The 18074-nt window shown below is 43.1% G+C and overlaps 1 protein-coding gene across 1 annotated transcript in view; it reads left to right on the plus strand.

The window, feature by feature from the left end:
* The window catches only part of MARCHF5 (membrane associated ring-CH-type finger 5), a 43087-nt gene that overhangs the window by 17229 nt on the left and 7784 nt on the right, over window positions 1-18074 (plus strand). The window contains exon 3 of the mRNA XM_056130484.1: window positions 15674-15804. Within this exon, the coding sequence (XP_055986459.1) occupies window positions 15674-15804 (131 nt within the window). The remainder of the gene's footprint in view (window positions 1-15673; window positions 15805-18074) is intronic.

Below are 18074 nucleotides of genomic sequence, written 5' to 3' on the forward strand. Positions count from 1 at the left end.
TTTAATAACATTTCAGCTCCTCTTTAATAATGTATTATAGTACAACAGGAATAAGAAGGTCTGCTGGTCTAAACTATCACTCTAAATTCCCTGGTCCCGGCCAGTTCAAAGTTACACTGTTTTCATTCTAAGAGCGTGTTCTTTATTGTGTGTGACCATTTGAGTTCATTATGTTTTATCATTTCACTCATGGATAAAACCTGTTGAAGCATTGATTTCCTGAAGAAAAAAAATGTTTTAAGCAATGTGATGGAAAATCATTCTGTTCCTTTTTGGGGATGCAAGTATTTATTTGGCTTTTGGGGTCACAACCCTGCGATGCTCAGGGGTTACTCCTGGCTCTGCACTCTTGGCGGTGCTTGGGACACCATATGGGATGCTGGGAATCAAACCCGGGTCGGCTGCATACAAGGCAAATGCCCTACCTGTTGTACTATCACTCCGGTCCTGAAATTTGGATTTTTAGCACAATATGATAGTAATAATAAAATACTTAACCAGTATAAACATCATACATGGATGTGGTTTGTTGCCTGAAACAGCATCTCTTACCTATCCTTAGAGAAATTTATTTGAAAATTTCATTTGACCTTTTCCAGTTAGTGATACAAACTTTCAACATTTTTTTCTCAGATAGTAAATTAGCTGAAAGGAGGATTAAAAGACAAAAGGGGAAAAAATGTACAGTGTAAAGGGGGATGATTAGCATTCTTTGGGATGATCTCTGCTTGGCAGTTACTTATTTTTAATGTTTCATATGTACTTAGCCTCTGGCTGCCAGGCTAGTTGACTAGTTTATCGTTTTCTTATATTTAGAAGTTACAGGAGTTAAGGGGTGGTTGCTGCTAGTACATGTTGATAGGGAATATATAATTCTCACTGACAGAAAAATTAGCAGACTTTCTCTCACTACTTGCAAGAGAACTGTAGTTGTATGTATCGCATGCAGGAGACGTGGTTTAGTCCCTAAGCACCAACTGGTTGTTTTCCAATAAAATTAACATTTTCGTGAAGCTTAAAAACAGGTAGTAACGTTGTTAACTCCAGGAAGGCATCTTGATTGCTAAAGTTGGAAGGAACTGATTCATATAATATTTCTTTTCTTTCATGATTTTCAAGAATGTTTTGTAGTTTTCTATGTATAGGTCTCTTTTTGTAAATTTATTCCTAAGTGCTTAATTCTTTCTGATGCTATATTTGATGCAAGTACATGTTGATAGGGAGGGAGGAGGGATGTTAGGAGGGGTGATGGGAGGAGAACACCTAGGGATAATCAGGGTTTACTCCTGGAGGTCGAGCGGGCCCAGTAACGTCTCCATTGGAGACTTTGTTGTTACTGTGTCTGGCATATCAAATACTCTCGGTAGCTTGCCGGGCTCTCCGAGAGGGGCGGAGGAATCGAACTCGGGTCGGCCATGTTGGCTGCGTGCAAGACAAACGCCCTACCCGCTGTGCTATCGCTCCCGACCCGAGTTCGATTCCTCCGCCCCTCTCGGAGAGCCCGGCAAGCTACCGAGAGTATTCGATATGCCAAACACAGTAACAACAAAGTCTCCAATGGAGACGTTACTGGGCCCGCTCGAGCAAATCGACGATCAACGGGAGGGCCTTACTCCTGGAGGTAGTCGCAGGATCACATGGGATGCTGGTGATTGAACCCAGGTTGGCTGCATGCAAGGCAAACACCCTACCTGCTGTGCTATCTCTCTGGCCCCTCTTTCTGATGCTATAGTAAGTTGAAATTTTTTTCCATTCTCTCTCTCTCTCTCTCTCTCTCTCTCTCTCTCCCCCCCCCCCCCTCCCCGCCCACTTCTCTCTTGTTCTCCCCCCCCCACCTCTCTCCCTGCCCTCTCTCTCTCACTGTGTCTCTTTCTCTTTCCTTTGTTGTATGTGTACAGAGTATGATTAATTTGGATTTTTTTCTTGTATTTTGGGCTACACTGGTGGTGCTCAGGAGGCCATTTGGTGCCAAGATCAGTCAGGGACAGCTCTACCACCTAAACTAATTGCTAAGACTTGGTATGCTGGTATGCTGGTACTTCATTGAATATTTTTAGTCTTTCATCATAACCTATATTGATCTGTATTTTTGGTTATGTTGGGGGGGGGGGGCGCAGCCAGCTGTACTCATGGTATTGTAATGTGGCTCTGTGCCCAAGGATCTCTTGGCTGTGCTCATGGCAATGCTGGGGACCAAGCTGCATGCAAGATAAGTACCTTATCTCTCCAGCTCTGGTCTGGGTGTTTTTTGTTTTTTGGGTTTTTTTTTTTTTGCTTTTGTTTTAGAGAAATGTTTTGGTATAGTGGGGTAATACTGGTAACATAGAATGATTTTTTTCTAATAATGTAAGAGTATTGAATTGGGCATGAACTCCACATTACTTTTATATTTTGTTGTATCACCGTGAGATAGAGTTACAAAGCTTTCATGTTTGAGATTCAGCCATACAATGATGAAACACCCATCACTCCACCAAGTGCACATTTTCCACCACCACTGTCCCAAGTATCACCCCCCAATACACACACATACATACACATCGTAGTCTTCACCCTGCCTCTATGGCAGACAATTTCCCCCATTACTCTCTCTAATTTGGGGCATTAATTTTGCTTAAATTTCCCCACCACCATTCAAGCCTACCTGCCAGAGGCAGACACTAGATAATATGTTTTCTATAACTCATTTCAAATATCGCGAGAGCTCACACGGGTGCAATTGTAAATGTAAATTTCTAGATTGTAAATGGTTGGGTTCCAGAGACATCTCTGTATGGCACTAATCCATCTTGGGATTCAGTTAGGAGCTTCTGGGCCAGGGCTGTTCGTGCGCTAAGATGGCATCTGGAGGCAAATTGTGGGCATGACGGCCAATCTTCTGAGCAGGTGGTGACCCAGGGTGGGATAACCTAGGTCCTCTGTCCCCAGAGGAGCCTGGAGATGTAGTCCTGGAACCCGCATACCTGGGCCTTGCTTGTGGGAAGTTCTTGGTCACCAGGATTCCATCTGGAGTAGGCAGGGAGACCGGCTCCATCTGGTGATACTGGCTCGGTATGGGGCCTGGAGAGATCTCCGGCACTGTGGTGTCTACGGGACTTGCTGCTGTGTTTCTGGGCCAGGGCTGTTGGTATGCTAAGATCCACATTTCAAAATTTTCAGCAGATTATATCTTGGTGAGGTCCGTCCTGAGATGGTGTAGTCAGACTTGGGATATGGCGGCAGTTTTGGATTGTGAAAGCAAGTGGCTGCTGGGGTCTCTGCTTGGGTGGGCACAGGCCAACCCGCCCCCTCCCATTTATTTTAGACTGTTCAGCCATGTATGGGTCTGAGCTTAACTGTGACTTTTGATCTCTTTCGAGATTTGTTTAGGGGTCTCTGAGGCAAGGCCAAAAGTAGAGTTTACAGGGTGGCGCTGGAGTTGGTTCATGGGGGTGACTGCCAGTTCTTCCATGTGTATTGGGAAGTGGGGGAGGTAGCCCACCCCAACTCTGAATGAGCTTATATAGCTGAGCCGGAGATTGTTTCTTCCACATACCTAACTTTTGGCCATTTAATTTCTTGGTAAACTTGTTCCCGAGTTGTTGGGGTCTGGCCAAAGGCACAGCGGCAATTTTGGGGTATCAGGAAGCCTGAAGGCAACATCAGGCTGCTGATGCACTCGCCCCGCAGGTACAGGTTGGCTTGTTGGCGGCACCATACCCCCAACATAAAATGCTTTAAGAAGTAATTTAAAGGGGGCTGGAGTGATAGCACAGGGTAGGGTGTTTGCCTTGCACGTGGCCAACTCAGGTTCGATTTCCAGCATCGCATATGGTCCCCCGAGCACCTCCAGGAGTAATTCCTTAGTGCAGAGCCAGGAGTAACCCCTGTGACCCAAGATGCAAAAAAAAAGAAGTAATTAAAAATTTGGAGGGAAGAGTTTGTGAAGGTTTTAATGTTAAATGTTTGGTGGTACAGGAACTACTGGAAATTTTATTGGGGGCTAGTTCATTTTTCTTCTTATAGGTTTATTCAGATTTCATAAGTAGAATTTTCTTTTAACTCTCTTAAATGTTTAAGTTTACTCATATATTTTCCTTTCAGACAATACATTCATGTGGATGAAAATTCAAAGCTACTGGATATAGTAGGGTACTCAATGAAAAATCTTTTAACCATGTCTGCCATCCTTGATACTAAGTAAGTTTTCTTACTTGGGGCAAACATTGTTAAAATTTTTTGGTACTTATTCATTCCAGAGTATTTCTCTTACTATTGGTCTTTTTCCTTTTCTTTCACTCTCTAGACACAGACACACACAATACACAAACTCTAAGGTTAAATTAAAGGAATAAAACAGGAACAAGTTAATACTCAGAGATTGGCACCTATGGGGTGAAAAAATTACCAGCTCCTGTGCCGTCAAAGGACGGGAGCTGTTAATTTAATTTAAAAAAAAAAAAAAGAAGTGAACAGTAGTTCCACAGCATGACTTGTAGGCCACACAGTTTGATCCTGGCACCGCCTGGTGTGGCCCTGGAGGTTCCTGAGCTTGCCAGGGTAGTCTGAATATTCTTGGCACCTCAGGACTCGGGCCGCACTGCTCCTTAGGCATGAGCATGGAATTGTAGGCCTGATTGGCTAGGAATCATCAGGAGCGGCTTCTGGGCCGACTCCCCCCCCCCCCCCCCCCCCCCCCCCCCCGCCCAGTACTCTGCACTTCCGTCCCTGCCCCCTCCCGGAAAAAGAGCAACTTGATCAGAGCTATGGCAGATGGAGAAAAGCTATTTAACAGGACCTCTGTAGCCTTAAAGAGAAAAATGCAAGAAGCCACCTGCATTCAGAGAGCCAGCAAAATAAATCCCTTAACACTTTAACTATTTTCTGGTTTTTATTATGGATATTGTTTGAATATACAAGAAGCTGAAGAGCAAGGTTGACTGGAAAATTGTTTTTTGTTTGATCAGCCTGTCAGTGCATAAGCAGGGTAGAAATGATGAAGAGTATATCTGAAGAGGCAATTAAGATCACTGATATGTATTATTTAGATGGTTAATGTATAATGTAAAAAGAATTAGATATCTGTTCTGTAATGCCGTTTTTAAAACTCAGTGTGTTGGGGCTGGAGCAATAGCACAGCCGGTAGGGTGTTTGCTGTGCACATGGCCCACCCAGGTTCGATTCCTAGCATCCCATATGGTCCCCCAAGCACCGCCAAGAGTAATCCTGAGTGCAGAGCCAGGAGTAACCCTTGTGCATCGCCGGGTATGACCCCCCCCCAAAAAAAAATAGCAGTGTGTTGGTAGGTACCATTTTTGCTTATGAAAGGTTTTTATCTTTATATAGTATTCCATCATATAAATTTATGGTTAATTACATTACCAGTCTCCTGTTGTATCTAATAATAGTTTTTCGGATTTTCCTTGTTTGGGGCCAGAGACATAACACAAAGGGCAAAGTGCTTGCCTCGTGTGTTCCAACTGGGGTTTGATACCTGGCACCCCATATGGTCCTCTGAGTCTGTCAGGAGTGAATCCCTGAGCACAGAACCAGGAGTAAGCCCTGAGCACTGCTGGATGTGACCCAAAAGCAAAAAAACTTTTTTTATTTGTTTTTGGAGACCTTGATAGTTTTGTTGAAGTATTTTGAGGATGGTTTCTCAAATGTAATTTGATGTTTTGTCCTTACCAATTGAGGCCATTCACTTTGGAGAGCAGAACTACAAGCTGAAGTGCGGTTTCACTGTATCATAAGTACATGCCATCAGTATTACTTATCACTAATGATACTGATTTTGATCATTTACTGATCTACTAGCGATAGCACAGCAGGTAGGGTGTTTGCCTTGCACACAGTCGACCCGGGTTGATTCTTCTGCCCCTCTCGGAGAGCCCAGCAAGCTACCGAGAGTATCCCGCCCACACGGCAGAGCCTGGCAAGTTCCCTATGACATATTCGCTATGCCAAAAACAGTAACAAGTCTCACAATGGAGACATTACTGGTGCCTGCTCGAACAAATCGATGAACAATGGGAGGACGGCACTACAGTGCAGTGTTACTGATGCTCCTGTCTCTGTTCAACAGTCACTCCTGGCAGTGCTTAAAGAACAATATTTGGTACCACGGATCGAACCCAGGTCAGCTGCATGCGAGATACCTTAGCCACTGTATCTCTCCATCTCTCCATCACTCATCATGTTTTTATGAACATTATGAGCTTTTATTAATATTTACTTGGTACAGTTAGATTACAAAATCTTTTGGGTTCTGTTCTAGTTTATCCTCTTTTTTTCTTTCTTTCTTTCTTTCTTTCTTTCTTTCTTTCTTTCTTTTTGGGTCATACCCAGCAATGCAGAGGGGTTACTACTGGCAGTGCTCAAGGGACCACATGGGATGCTGGGAATCAAACCCAGGTCACCCGCGTGCAAGGCAAATGCCCTACCCGCTGTGCTATCGCTCCCGCCCCTCTAGTTTATTCTTACCTTAATCTGTTATAAAGGCTAGTTTTCCTAAACCATCTCTTTTATTTGACTCTTAACAGGGACTTCCTTCCTATAGTGTCATAGTGTCATACTCTTCAAAAAAGGTTCTCAGTCAGTTAACCTCCTATTATGGGAATACCATCTTTTTTAAAACATGCATCCTTGGTGGCGGGGTGTGTGTGTGTGTGTGTGTGTGTGTGTGTGTGTGTGTGTGTGTCTGTGCGTGTGTGCGCGCGCGCGCGCGTACGTACCCTTTGATTGGGGGGCGGTTGTTTTGGGGTCACACCCAGCTGTGTTCAGGGCTTGTTCCCAGCTCTGTACTCAGGGATCACTCCTGGCAGGGATCAGGGGACTGTATTGAGGTGCTGGAGATTGAACCTGGTTTCGACATATCCAAGACTAGTGCCCTACTGCCCCGAATCAAGTCTTATACCTCCAGTACAGAAAGACTATGAACATCCCCCTTCTCAGGTCTCAGACTTAAGTTCTAAGTCAGTTTTCACTTCTGGGCCAAGAGTGCGGCTCAAGTAGTAAGAGCACTTGCTTAGCCCTGATTTGATTCCCAGTCACCAAGTTACCAGCTGGAGTAAATTCAAATCCCAAGCATAGGGCGACCCAACTCACGGGGCCTTCACAACAGTATTCACTCAAAAATTCACTTGGATTGATCAGTAAATACATACAGATAGAATTAAAAGTATATACATAATCCTTCAGTCTGTATTTATCTGTGTAGTTTATACCATACTATCATACATCTGTTCTTAGAAGATGAATTTAATACTTGGCACAAACTGATCATAGTTTACTGGGGGTGGGGGGGTGAAAAACTACTATGGTGATTTTTAATTACTGCTCACAGTAATATTGTATTCACATAAAGATGTTGGAATGCTACTTACCTACTTTTGCTCTGGATCTTCTATTCAAGAATGGTTAATTTTGAGGGGGTTTGGCTAGTTATATGAATTTGATTGTTTACAAAAACTGTCAATACTTTTTTTTTTCTTTGACTTTTTGGGTCACTCCCGGCGCAGGGAATCGAACCTGGGTCAGCAGCATGCAAGGCAAACGCCCTACCCACTGTGCTATCACTCCAGCCCCAATACGTTCTTAATATATCATTTTATTTATCGTTCAAATGTCATATCATTTTCTTTTGCAATCTAATTTCTTGTTATTAGCAAAGTAATGAATATCCTAAGTTTGCAGGATGTTTGTTGTTAAAGATGGTAGAAGTAGGGCAAGAGAGAGAGAGTTCAACAGACCAAGGCATAACCTTTGTATGTGGGAGGCCTAGGTTCAGTTTATAGTACTGCATTGGGCCAGGAAGCCAGGAGTAAGCCTTGAGCACTGCTAGGTGTGTCCCCTAAACAAAAAAAACAAAGATGGTTGAAACACAGCCTACAAGTAGAACAGTCCAGGATGTCACATAATATTGTCTCAGACTCTTAAATCTCACCTTAAAATTTAGTGTTTAAACAGTGATGAAATACTAAGTATTGTAAAGCTCTACTTTCCATCAGGATTTCCATACACATCTTTGGCAGGGAGGGGGTCACATCCAGCAATGCTCAGGGGTTACTCCTGGCTCTGCACTCAGGAACTACTCCTGGCAGTGCTCAGGGAACCATATGGGATGCTGGGGATTGAACCCAGGTTGGTCACATGCAAGGCAAACACTCTATTTGCTTTAACGATTGCTCTGGCTCCAGGATTTTCATACACCTGGAGATGCACAGGGGTTACTCCTGGCTCTGCACTCAGGAATTATCCCTGGTGGTGCTCAGGGGACCATATAGGATGCTGGGAATCGAACCCGGGTCGGCCGCGTGCAAGGCAAACGCCCTACCTGCTGTGCTATCGCTCCAGCCCCCAATTTCCACACACTTGATTCTTGTGATACTAATTCATTGGTACAATCCACATTTGTTAATTTGGGGCTCCATATTTTGTACATTTTATTTTCGGCCCTTCTTAAACAAGAGATTGACTTGAACACTTGCCATAAAGTGCTGCAGCTGATCCTGTGCCTTGGTATTCTAATGCCCTGTGGCGTAGGTCAGATTTCCCCGGCATATGGCCAAGTCCATGTGCTAAGATAGCTGTGACCTAGAGAGGCCCTGAGAGTGATGCCAATCATCATCAATAAGCAGTTTTTAAGCACCTATTTACATGGTTCTTCCCCAGGCACTGCACAAAATGAGTTAAACAGACATGGCCCCTACCCCCTGGGAGTTTTCTGTCTAAGATGATGCTGGCATGGACAGACACAAAGGACATTGAGACAACTGAACAAACAGAACAAGAACATAAAGTACTAACATTATGCACAAGCAGAGGGGTAAGTGGATTCTGTGGGATAGTGTGTAAGGCAAGCCTACTGGGACATGAGGAGGACACAGTCGTCGTCTAATCAGGTTAGTTTTCAGAAGTAGGATTTTCATACAGACACAATCAAAATGTCAAGACTTCCAGAAATAGAGCGTAGGGGGAAAAAAGAAAACTTTGAGCAGGAAAAGAACTTCAGAACTAAATTTTTGGACTTTCGGTGACCTCTAAAATTCGCAATTTTTGTTGGCTTTGAATCTGAAAACTTGGGGTTGTTTTGACTTTGAAGTTTAGCCTTTGAGTTGGGTCTAGGTTCAAGTTAGCTACAAAGCAAAACCAGTCCCCCAAAATCTTATAAATGTGAGTAGCTTCTGTAAGCAGTCTTCTTTTGCTTATTAAATCTCTTTTAGAAACTGTTGACCACTTAGCAAACCTTGGAGTTCATGGGAACTATATAGCTTCTCATAACTTCTTGTATAAGGTTAATTGTGAAGATTTGTATATGCTTAAAATACATACATATGGGGTGAAAAATAAGTATTGGTAAAGGGAAATGTGTTTGATATTTGCATGACCGAGATCTAAACCTGAAAGCTTTGTAACTTTTCCCACAGTGATTCAATAAATTATTTAAAAAATACATATGCATGGGTATGTCCCAAAAACCAAAAAAAAGGGAAAAAGAAAAGGAAGAAAATGAAAGAATTGACTGTAGGTGCAGGAACTATAACACAAAGACGGGTGCACAATTTTTGTATGTGGGAAGCGTGGGTTCAGTTTCCAGCCACCATATGGTCCCCCAGGAGAATCCTCTAGCACCTCTGGGCGTGACTCAAAATTCCAACAAAGGAAAAAAGAAAATAGGGGCCAGAAAGGAAGAGTTTTCTATCTAATTCTCATTTACCAAGAGACTCAGAGGAAGCAGCAAGGCATGGAGGGTCAGGTGACAGTGGAGGGCAGAGCACTTGTTTTGCACATGGCTGGCCTGAGTTCACTCTTCAGCCCCCCTCCCCCATTTGTTTTCCCAAGCTTGCCAGAGTGAACCCTGAGTGCAGAGCCATGAGCAAGTCAGTAAAAAAAAAAATTCAACTCTGACTTCTAAAAGCATTTAAACCCTTTATGCCCTTCCTTATATATTTTATTTGTGAGATGCTTTTGTTACTTCTTCCCTAGTAAAACTGAGACTTTGAAGAGCTACAAGTTGTGACTTTTCTCACTGTAACTGCTATAATTGGGTGGTAAGAAGAATCTAATGACTGTTGATATTTTCCTTTTATGATGAACCCAATTCATCATAAAAGGTAGCATAGTAGTAGTACATAATAAATTTCCTAATAGCAAGAATTTGGATATTATCATCCAGAGGATTTCAGTAACTGTTCTTTTCTTTTTTTTTTTTTTTATTAGTGAGACATCATGAGGTCAGTAACTATTCTTATTCCCAAATCACTGTCACTTGTTCATCGATTTGCTCAAGCAGGCGACAACTTGCTTAAATATTTTTTGTCCTCAGAAATAATCTTTCCTGGGTGGCAGTTTTCTCTAATAATGTTTACCACTAAATATTTCAGTACTAATTTTATATTAAGTATTAAACCAATCCTGGAGTGTTCTGTCAAGAAGAGTCTTGAGAGGTCTGGAGAGTCGGTGCAGTGGGAGGGCACTTGGCACAGGGCCAACCTGAGCTCCCTGCCCGGCACTCTGCATGGTCCCCTGAGCCCCACCAAGAGCCAGGAATAAACCTTGAACAACACCAGGTGTGACCTCCCCCCCACCCCCAAACAAAAGAGGAGGAGCTTAGAAAGATTTACACAAACTAAATTCAAGACAAAGCCTTGACATAATTTATCAGAAAAGCTGGAATGTGATACTAAAACATGGAACTAGGGCTGGAGGGATAATGCAGCTTGCCTTGTTCATGGCCAGCCTGGATTTGATACCATCAAGCATGGAGCCAGAAGTAAGCCCTGAGCATAGCTGAGTGTGGCCTCCAGACCAAAAAAAAAAAAAAAAATTAGTAATTAAGTTGAAAATTTAATAACCATCTTTTAATTATTCTGGCGTGTCTTCTATGTATGATCCAAGGGATGAATAGAGGATTTCCTCAGACCAGAGAGAAAGTATGGATAAGGCACTTGCCTTGCATATGGCCAACCTGGGTCCAACCCCTGGCACTACATATGATTCTCTGAGCACAGCCAGGTGTGGCCAAACATCCCTCCTTCCCAAAATTTCAAAATGGAAGGAGGTTTTTTTGTCTACAAAAAGCGTTCACACCCAACAGTTAAGGGAGAAAATTAAAAACTTAGTTCATTGCGGTAGAAAATTTTTGAAGACTTTTTGTTGGTTTTGTTTTTGAGGGAACAATTAAAATATCTTCTGGGACCAGAGAGTTATAGTACAGTGATAGGCACTGCCATGCAGGTGGCTGATCTGAGTTTAATCCTCAGCATTCCATATGGTCTTCGGAGCATTGTAGAGCCAAGACTAAGCCCTGAACTCTCCCAGGTGTGGCCCTAAAACAAAACAGAAAAATTCAGATGTCTCTAGGTTGTCTGTCATAGTAGAGACAAATGGTGGTGATAGATTACATAATTTTTAGGAATTGTGTTTTCTTCCTAATAGTCAGATACTTTTGGGGGAATCATATTGCTTCATCCCATCAATAGATAGTTCCAGGTACCCTGTTTACAAAAAAATGGGGGAAGAATTCATTTGGGAGGCCGAAGCAATAGTACAGCGGGTAGGGCAACTTGCCTTGCATGCAACTAGCCTGGGGTTCAATCTCTGGCACCCTAGAGGGTCCCCCAAGCCCACCAGTAGTGCTCCCTGAGCACCACCAGTGTGTTCCCAAACCCCCTCCCCCCAAAAAAAATAACTAATTTGGAAATATTTTCTATAAATACTTGTCTCACTGAATAGTAGCAGTCTTATGACTTGAACTGGATTCATGATAATGAAGCCAGAGAGACGGTGCAGCAGGTAAGGCAATGTCCTGCATGTACAGCCAAGCCAGGTATGATCCCTGGCACCCCATGTGATCTCCCAGGCACTGCCAGGAATGATCCCTGAGCAGAGAGCCTGGAGTAAGCCCTGTACACCATCGGGTGTGGTCCCCAAACAGAACAAAAGTAGATTCAGAATAATGAAAAGGGAAGATGAAGGAATTTTCTATGGGGGCATTTTTTATGGGGGTGGAGGGGTGGTCACACCTGACAGTGAGTGTTGAGGTGATATTCCTGGCTCTGTGCTCAGGAGTGACTCTGTTGGTGCTCAAGGGACTGTATGGTTGTCAGGGATCAGAGTAAGGTTGACCGCATGTGAGGCAAGTATCCTTCCCTGTCTCTCTAGTCCTCTAGAGAATTTTTTTTTTTGCATTTTTTTGAATCACTGTGACTTTCAAAATCACAGTTTCATTCATGATTTTCAGTCATACGGATGTTCCAGTACCAATCTCTTTACCAGTGTCCACTTCCTTCCGCCAATGTTCCCAGTCTCCCTCTTCCCCGGCCTGCCTCTCTGTGGCAGATACTTTATACCTACGTTCAGTCGCTTTCTGTCTTCTCCAGAGTACCACTTCCCTCCATCAGTGTCTAATTGTACCCTCTCCGGCCCCCCGACCCCCAAGATAATTCTGTTTTTAGTACCTCGGTAGAGAAATCAGCAAATAGGAATTACAGGGATTTAGGATTCATCAGTGAACGAAACAAAACAGAAAGGTGGTCCTTTCATTTGGATCCTCTGTCTAGTTTAGGAGTCAGCGAATTTTTTCTGCCTTTTTTTTTTTTTGAAGACTTTGCATGTGACAGTGAGACTCTAATACGACTTTTTTTTTTTTTTTCAAAAACGGGCAATCAGAGCATTCCACTCCTCAACGATCTACATCCCATCTTGGGGTGTATCTTTTTTTTTTTTAATTTATTCCATGGGTTTCCCTCTTTTCTCATATTTCCTAAATCTATTTCACTATCATGTAGTTGCCACCCACAGCCCCCCTTGCAGCGGGGTTGGAGAACAAGCAGCCAGAGAGCCATCAAGAGCACATTCATTGGATGGATCATTGTTTACAATCCTGTACTCCATGGTTCCCTGCACATTGCTGGATGGTCCTGGGGGGCCCACCCTCCCTACCCACCACCCTCCCCACCTCCCGCCCCAAACACCACAGGGCCCAAGAAGCTCCACATTCTCAGAATTCTGCCTGGCCCTGTTGTCTTTATATCACCAGGGGTAGCTCCAAGCCGGAGCACTGCTTGGGAGACGAAACAAAAAACCGAGGCAGGTTCCCAATCCTGATTCTAGTAAGTAAAAACAGAGTCAGTAAATTTGGGTATGTTAGATACTTCGTAATTTGGAGGTGGGGAATTGGCACAGGTTCGATTCAATAATAATAATAATAATCGGCAGAATAACTAGGGGGCATGATGAAGTAGAAACTGGTTTGGTCAGCTTCACTGAAATTTGAAAATAAGGGGACTGGCAAAGGGGACTGAAAAGTGACTTGGAAGAGAAGTATTGGTGTCATCAGAATCCAAAGATGAGAACTATGTATTAGGAAGAAGGAATTATCTATGTCGGATGTTGCCAGTTGAAAAAACAATTGAGTAGATCATTGGGTTTACTTATTTGGAGTGGCTTTGAAGGCAGTTTTGATGAAGTAGATTCAAGAGAGAATCGGAGAGAGAAGGTGAATACGGAATTTTTTTGGAGGAATTTTGTTTTTAAAGGAGATGTTGTGTTTGGTTGTGTTTGGTTGTACAAGATGTTATGTTTGGTCGATGAGTTTTTTTTTTAATATAGAAAAATAATGGCATACTTGATGGAAATAATCCAGTGAGAAATAGGAGAAGATTGCTAGAATTGTGGATTTGAGTTGGCGAAGAAAATGGGAGCTGTGTGTAAGCGAAGGGGCGACCCAGATCGGGGCGACGTTTGTAGTTGCACCCCTCTCCTGGAAAAGAGTGGCTTCGATTTTCTGATTAAAGAATTACAAGTACAGAATAGAAACATATTGACGTTTCTTACATATGTCTTTGGTTTTCACTGTCTGGCATTTAAGGATCTGTGATGACTTACTGAGATAATTCCCTAAAAGGACTTAGAAACAATCCTGCAAATTTGCGTCTTCTAAGAATTAAACCATCGGTATGAGATTAAATGAGGTCTTTAATGCCTGTGGTACAGTGCCTGGTATGATATAGACTCCCAAAACATTCTGTTAAGAGGATACAGAGGCAGTATGCGCTGAAGCAGCTTCAGAGTGTGTCTTAGTTACGGTTTTAAATGTTATGTCCAACAGTCGTATGCAAATATGCTTCATTTAAACCTTAGGTCCTTGGGTTGGAGAGATAATATGGTGGGTAGGGAGATTTCCTTGCATACAGCTGGTCCCCTGCAGCCCAAGCCTACCAGTAGTGATCACTGAGAGAGCGAAGAGCCCAGAGTTAGCCCTGACCCCCTCAGGGTGTGGCCCAAAAAGTTAAAAATAAATAAATCTTAGGTTCTTTGATGTCTCTCCTAATGTTGTTATCTACTCCAGTATGTGACTTACACGTTGACTGTGATATTGCCGATACTGGCTACCGTGGGAGAGTATTGATCAAGAACTCCATAGATGTGGACTTATTCTTACACATTTTATTGTTTTTAATTATCATTGCCATGTTAGTTCCTTCTGTCCAATGAAAATAATTTGCTTTTATATACCGATGAACCAATAAATTGTAAGCTCCCAGAAAGTAGATAGCAAGTTTTATACAGTTCTAGGAACTGTCTCAAGTATAGCGATTTGGTTTTTTTTTTAAGTTCATATTTTAAAATATAACTAAATCAAGGTTACATATTCCTTTGGTTAAACATAGGTATGTGACCCTTGACGTCTTGAATTTGGGCCTGAGACGCTTCCATTATTCTGGAAAATTCTGGAGGTAAACTACTTGGTCTAATGGCAGTTAGTCAACTACCTCCAAGTATTGCTATTCCAAGTAACTTACAGAATGAAGCAATAGCTAAACATCCTAGTAAATACATAATAGTAGAAGTTTAATAGGCACAAATAGCTGTTGGACAGTCACAAAAATTGGCATTATGATCATTTAAAGAATTTTTTTTTCCTTTTTGGGTGACACCCAGCGATGCTCAGGGGTTACCCCTGGCTCTGCACTCAGGAATTACTCCTGGCGGTACTTGGGGGACCATATGGGATGCCGGGGATTGAACTCAGGTCGGCTGCATGCAAGGCAGATGCCCTGCCGTACTATAGCTCCGACCCGGCTTGAGAATAATATTCATCAATATAGCTTTGAAAATCAAGTTAAAACTGATTGACTTTTTGTAACTACATGAAAATAGCCTTGGTTAACTTCACACACACCCTGCCTAGGAACTGAGTGAAGTGAAAGAAATACTTTACCAAGTACTAGATAATCCATGGCTAAGTTCAAGAAGACTGTATACAGTAGCTTGTGACAGAAGGCAAAGGCTGTGTTTGAGATGTTGATTTTAGATTTACCAAAGAGACAGTTAGGACATAAAACCAACCAGATGTTGGTTTCCATTATATATTTATAACAACTCTCTTCTAAAGAGTCAGAACAAGTTGTCATGCTGTAAGGAAAACAGGGCCACAAAGATAGTACAATGGGGAAGGTGTTTTTGTCTTGCACCTTGCTGACCCAGATTCTATCCCTGACACTGCATCTGGTCCCCAAGCCTTACCAGGAGTGATCTCTGAGCAGAGGGCCAGGAATAAGCCCTACGCACAGCCAGGTTTGGCCCCAGATATACAAAAATCTAAGGAAAGTATTAAAAAAATTTTTTTAATCTATCTTTTGTTGAAACCTTTTTTTTTATTTTTTTATTTTATTTTTTTGTATTATAGGTCCAGTTGTTTACGTCTTGGATCTCGCAGATAGACTGATCTCAAAAGCCTGTCCGTTTGCAGCAGCAGGAATAATGGTTGGGTCTATCTATTGGACAGCTGTGACGTATGGAGCAGTGACTGTGATGCAGGTTCAAATTTTACTCTCTTCAATGGTAGTAACTTTTTGTAGGCAGGGGTTGGGGGCTTCCCCATTGACTCTCCTAGTGTTGCTGGAAGTGAGGGGGGCATGTGTTGCTAGGAATGGAATTCAGAGCCTTTGCCATGTGCTCCACCCCTCTAAGCTCTCTCCCTGACCCTGGTAATGCTTTTAGTATGAATAGATTCTTTCTGTTTTTTTTTTTTTTAATTTCCTCCCATCACACACATCTAACTGGTACTCACAAAACGTTTTTAGCTCTGATATTTGCTGAGGGTCCCACATCAGGCTGTGATATCTTTCTGTTGTAGGGCTCACTGGGGTTACAGCCCTTTTTGTGGTGCTCACCGGAAATAGTTCCCAGTGTCAGGGAAACACATAGCTGCCAGGTTCAAGCAGCAGTACTGGACCAGAGATAATATAGGGATTGAGGCACTTGCCTTGAATCCCACTGAACACCCACCCATTTTAAATCCCCAGCACCACATATGGCTTCTGAGCACCACTTGTGATGAGGTCCCTCCTCGGTACAGAGCACTGCTGGGTATGACAAACACACCACAAAAACAGTTCTGCCAACATCATGCTTGACACATGGAGGGCACTAGGAATTTGAACGCGTGCCATAGGCTTGGAAGGCAAGTGCTCTAAGCTCTGCTCTGCTATTTGAAATGATGGCAGGGTGAGGTTGGGGATACTCCTGGGCTTACTCCTGGCTCTGTGCTCAGGAGTCACCCCTGGTGAGGCTCCGAGAACCATATAGGGTGCCAAGGATCAGACGCAGGCTGTTTGCCTGCAAGACAAATGCCTTGCATTGTACTCTTGCTCCAGCCAGCCCTCTAGGCATGTCTCTGTTCCTTCTGATTCATCCAGCTGAGCGATTATCTCTCCTCTCCATGCTCACACCTTTTCTCAGTTGGGGCACTTCACGTCAGGCAGGTGGCAGTTTTCGCCAAAGTTGGCACTCCTTCCTTGATGGTGTATGCATACGTGGTGGCTGGGGCCTTGCTATTTAGTTGAAGCACACAAACGCTGGTTGTAGTGCCCATCTGGGGGTCACTGGTGCTTGCGTACCTTATTAGTCGCTATGCTAACTGGTACTTCCACACACTCGGCTGCCATGCTGGGGCTCAGAGACAGCAGAGCTGCCAGGATTGTGGCCAGCATGTGGGGTCGTACAAAGGATTGCACGTGTGACTGTACACTTGCTGGGGAGGCGTTCTGTGCCACTCAGCTGTCCTTAAGATCCTTTTGTTGAGTTTTTAAATTATTTTTTTGAACACTTCATAACAACCCCTTGCCTTAATAATTAGAGGAAAGGGGATCAGGGATATAGCCCAGCAGTATAGTAGTCACTCTGCCTATGTGAGGCCCAGGGTTGGATCCTAAAAGATTTAGGGCAAAGAGAGACTTACATATGCACACACTGTTTCAAAACCATCAAGGCCAGGGAGAGCTTGGGCAGAGGACTGCAATACTTGCTTTGCATGTGGGATGTCCTGTGTTTGTTTCCTTTCACAACATGACCACCACCCCCAGCACTTCTCTGGGAGTCTTCTTACATCTAACTTCCTTCTAGTATTTTTTGATGCTCATGGAACCATGTACTGATTCAAACCCAGCATGTGCCCTAACCACTGTACACTCCTACCCCTACTTTGAAGTCCATTAGACTGTCTTCTTCAACCTATCCTGATGTTTAGGTTCTGTTTTGTTTTGCTTTTAGTAAATAGAAGAGAAAGGACAAAGATACTCCCTGCTTGGGGAGGAACAGTATAGGACTAAGTTCTGTTTAGGATTTTTTGTTTTTTTTAAATTTCTGTCATGCTCACTGCCTGAAGTCCATCCTTCCAGTTTTTCCTCTGCTTATCTAAGCCCCCTTCCATTATTAACATAGGTTGTATTTCCTTCCTCAGTAAACTTGGGGCTTGACACAGTTCCTGCGCATTCTGGTTGCTTCTTCCTCTGCATTCAGGACATTTTTTTTTTCCTTGAGTATTGTGGTCAGCAGTTTTTTTGTTTTGATGCTGGGCATTGAACCCAGAGCTTCGCACATCCAGGCAAGTGCTATACTGCTCAGTCCTCACATTATATTTCTAATATAAATTACCAGAATCATTTAACTTCTTACTTAGGCCTTTTCTATATTAGGTCATTGCCTAGAAGAGATTATCTTACACTTTTCCCTGTGTAGGAATATACACAGACTGACAGAAAGATTTTATAAATGCCGCTCTGATATGACCAATTCTATCAGGTGGT

Source organism: Sorex fumeus, unplaced genomic scaffold (genome assembly GCF_029834395.1).
Source record: "Sorex fumeus unplaced genomic scaffold, SorFum_2.1 ptg000078l, whole genome shotgun sequence".
Classification (NCBI taxonomy): Eukaryota; Metazoa; Chordata; class Mammalia; order Eulipotyphla; family Soricidae; genus Sorex; species Sorex fumeus.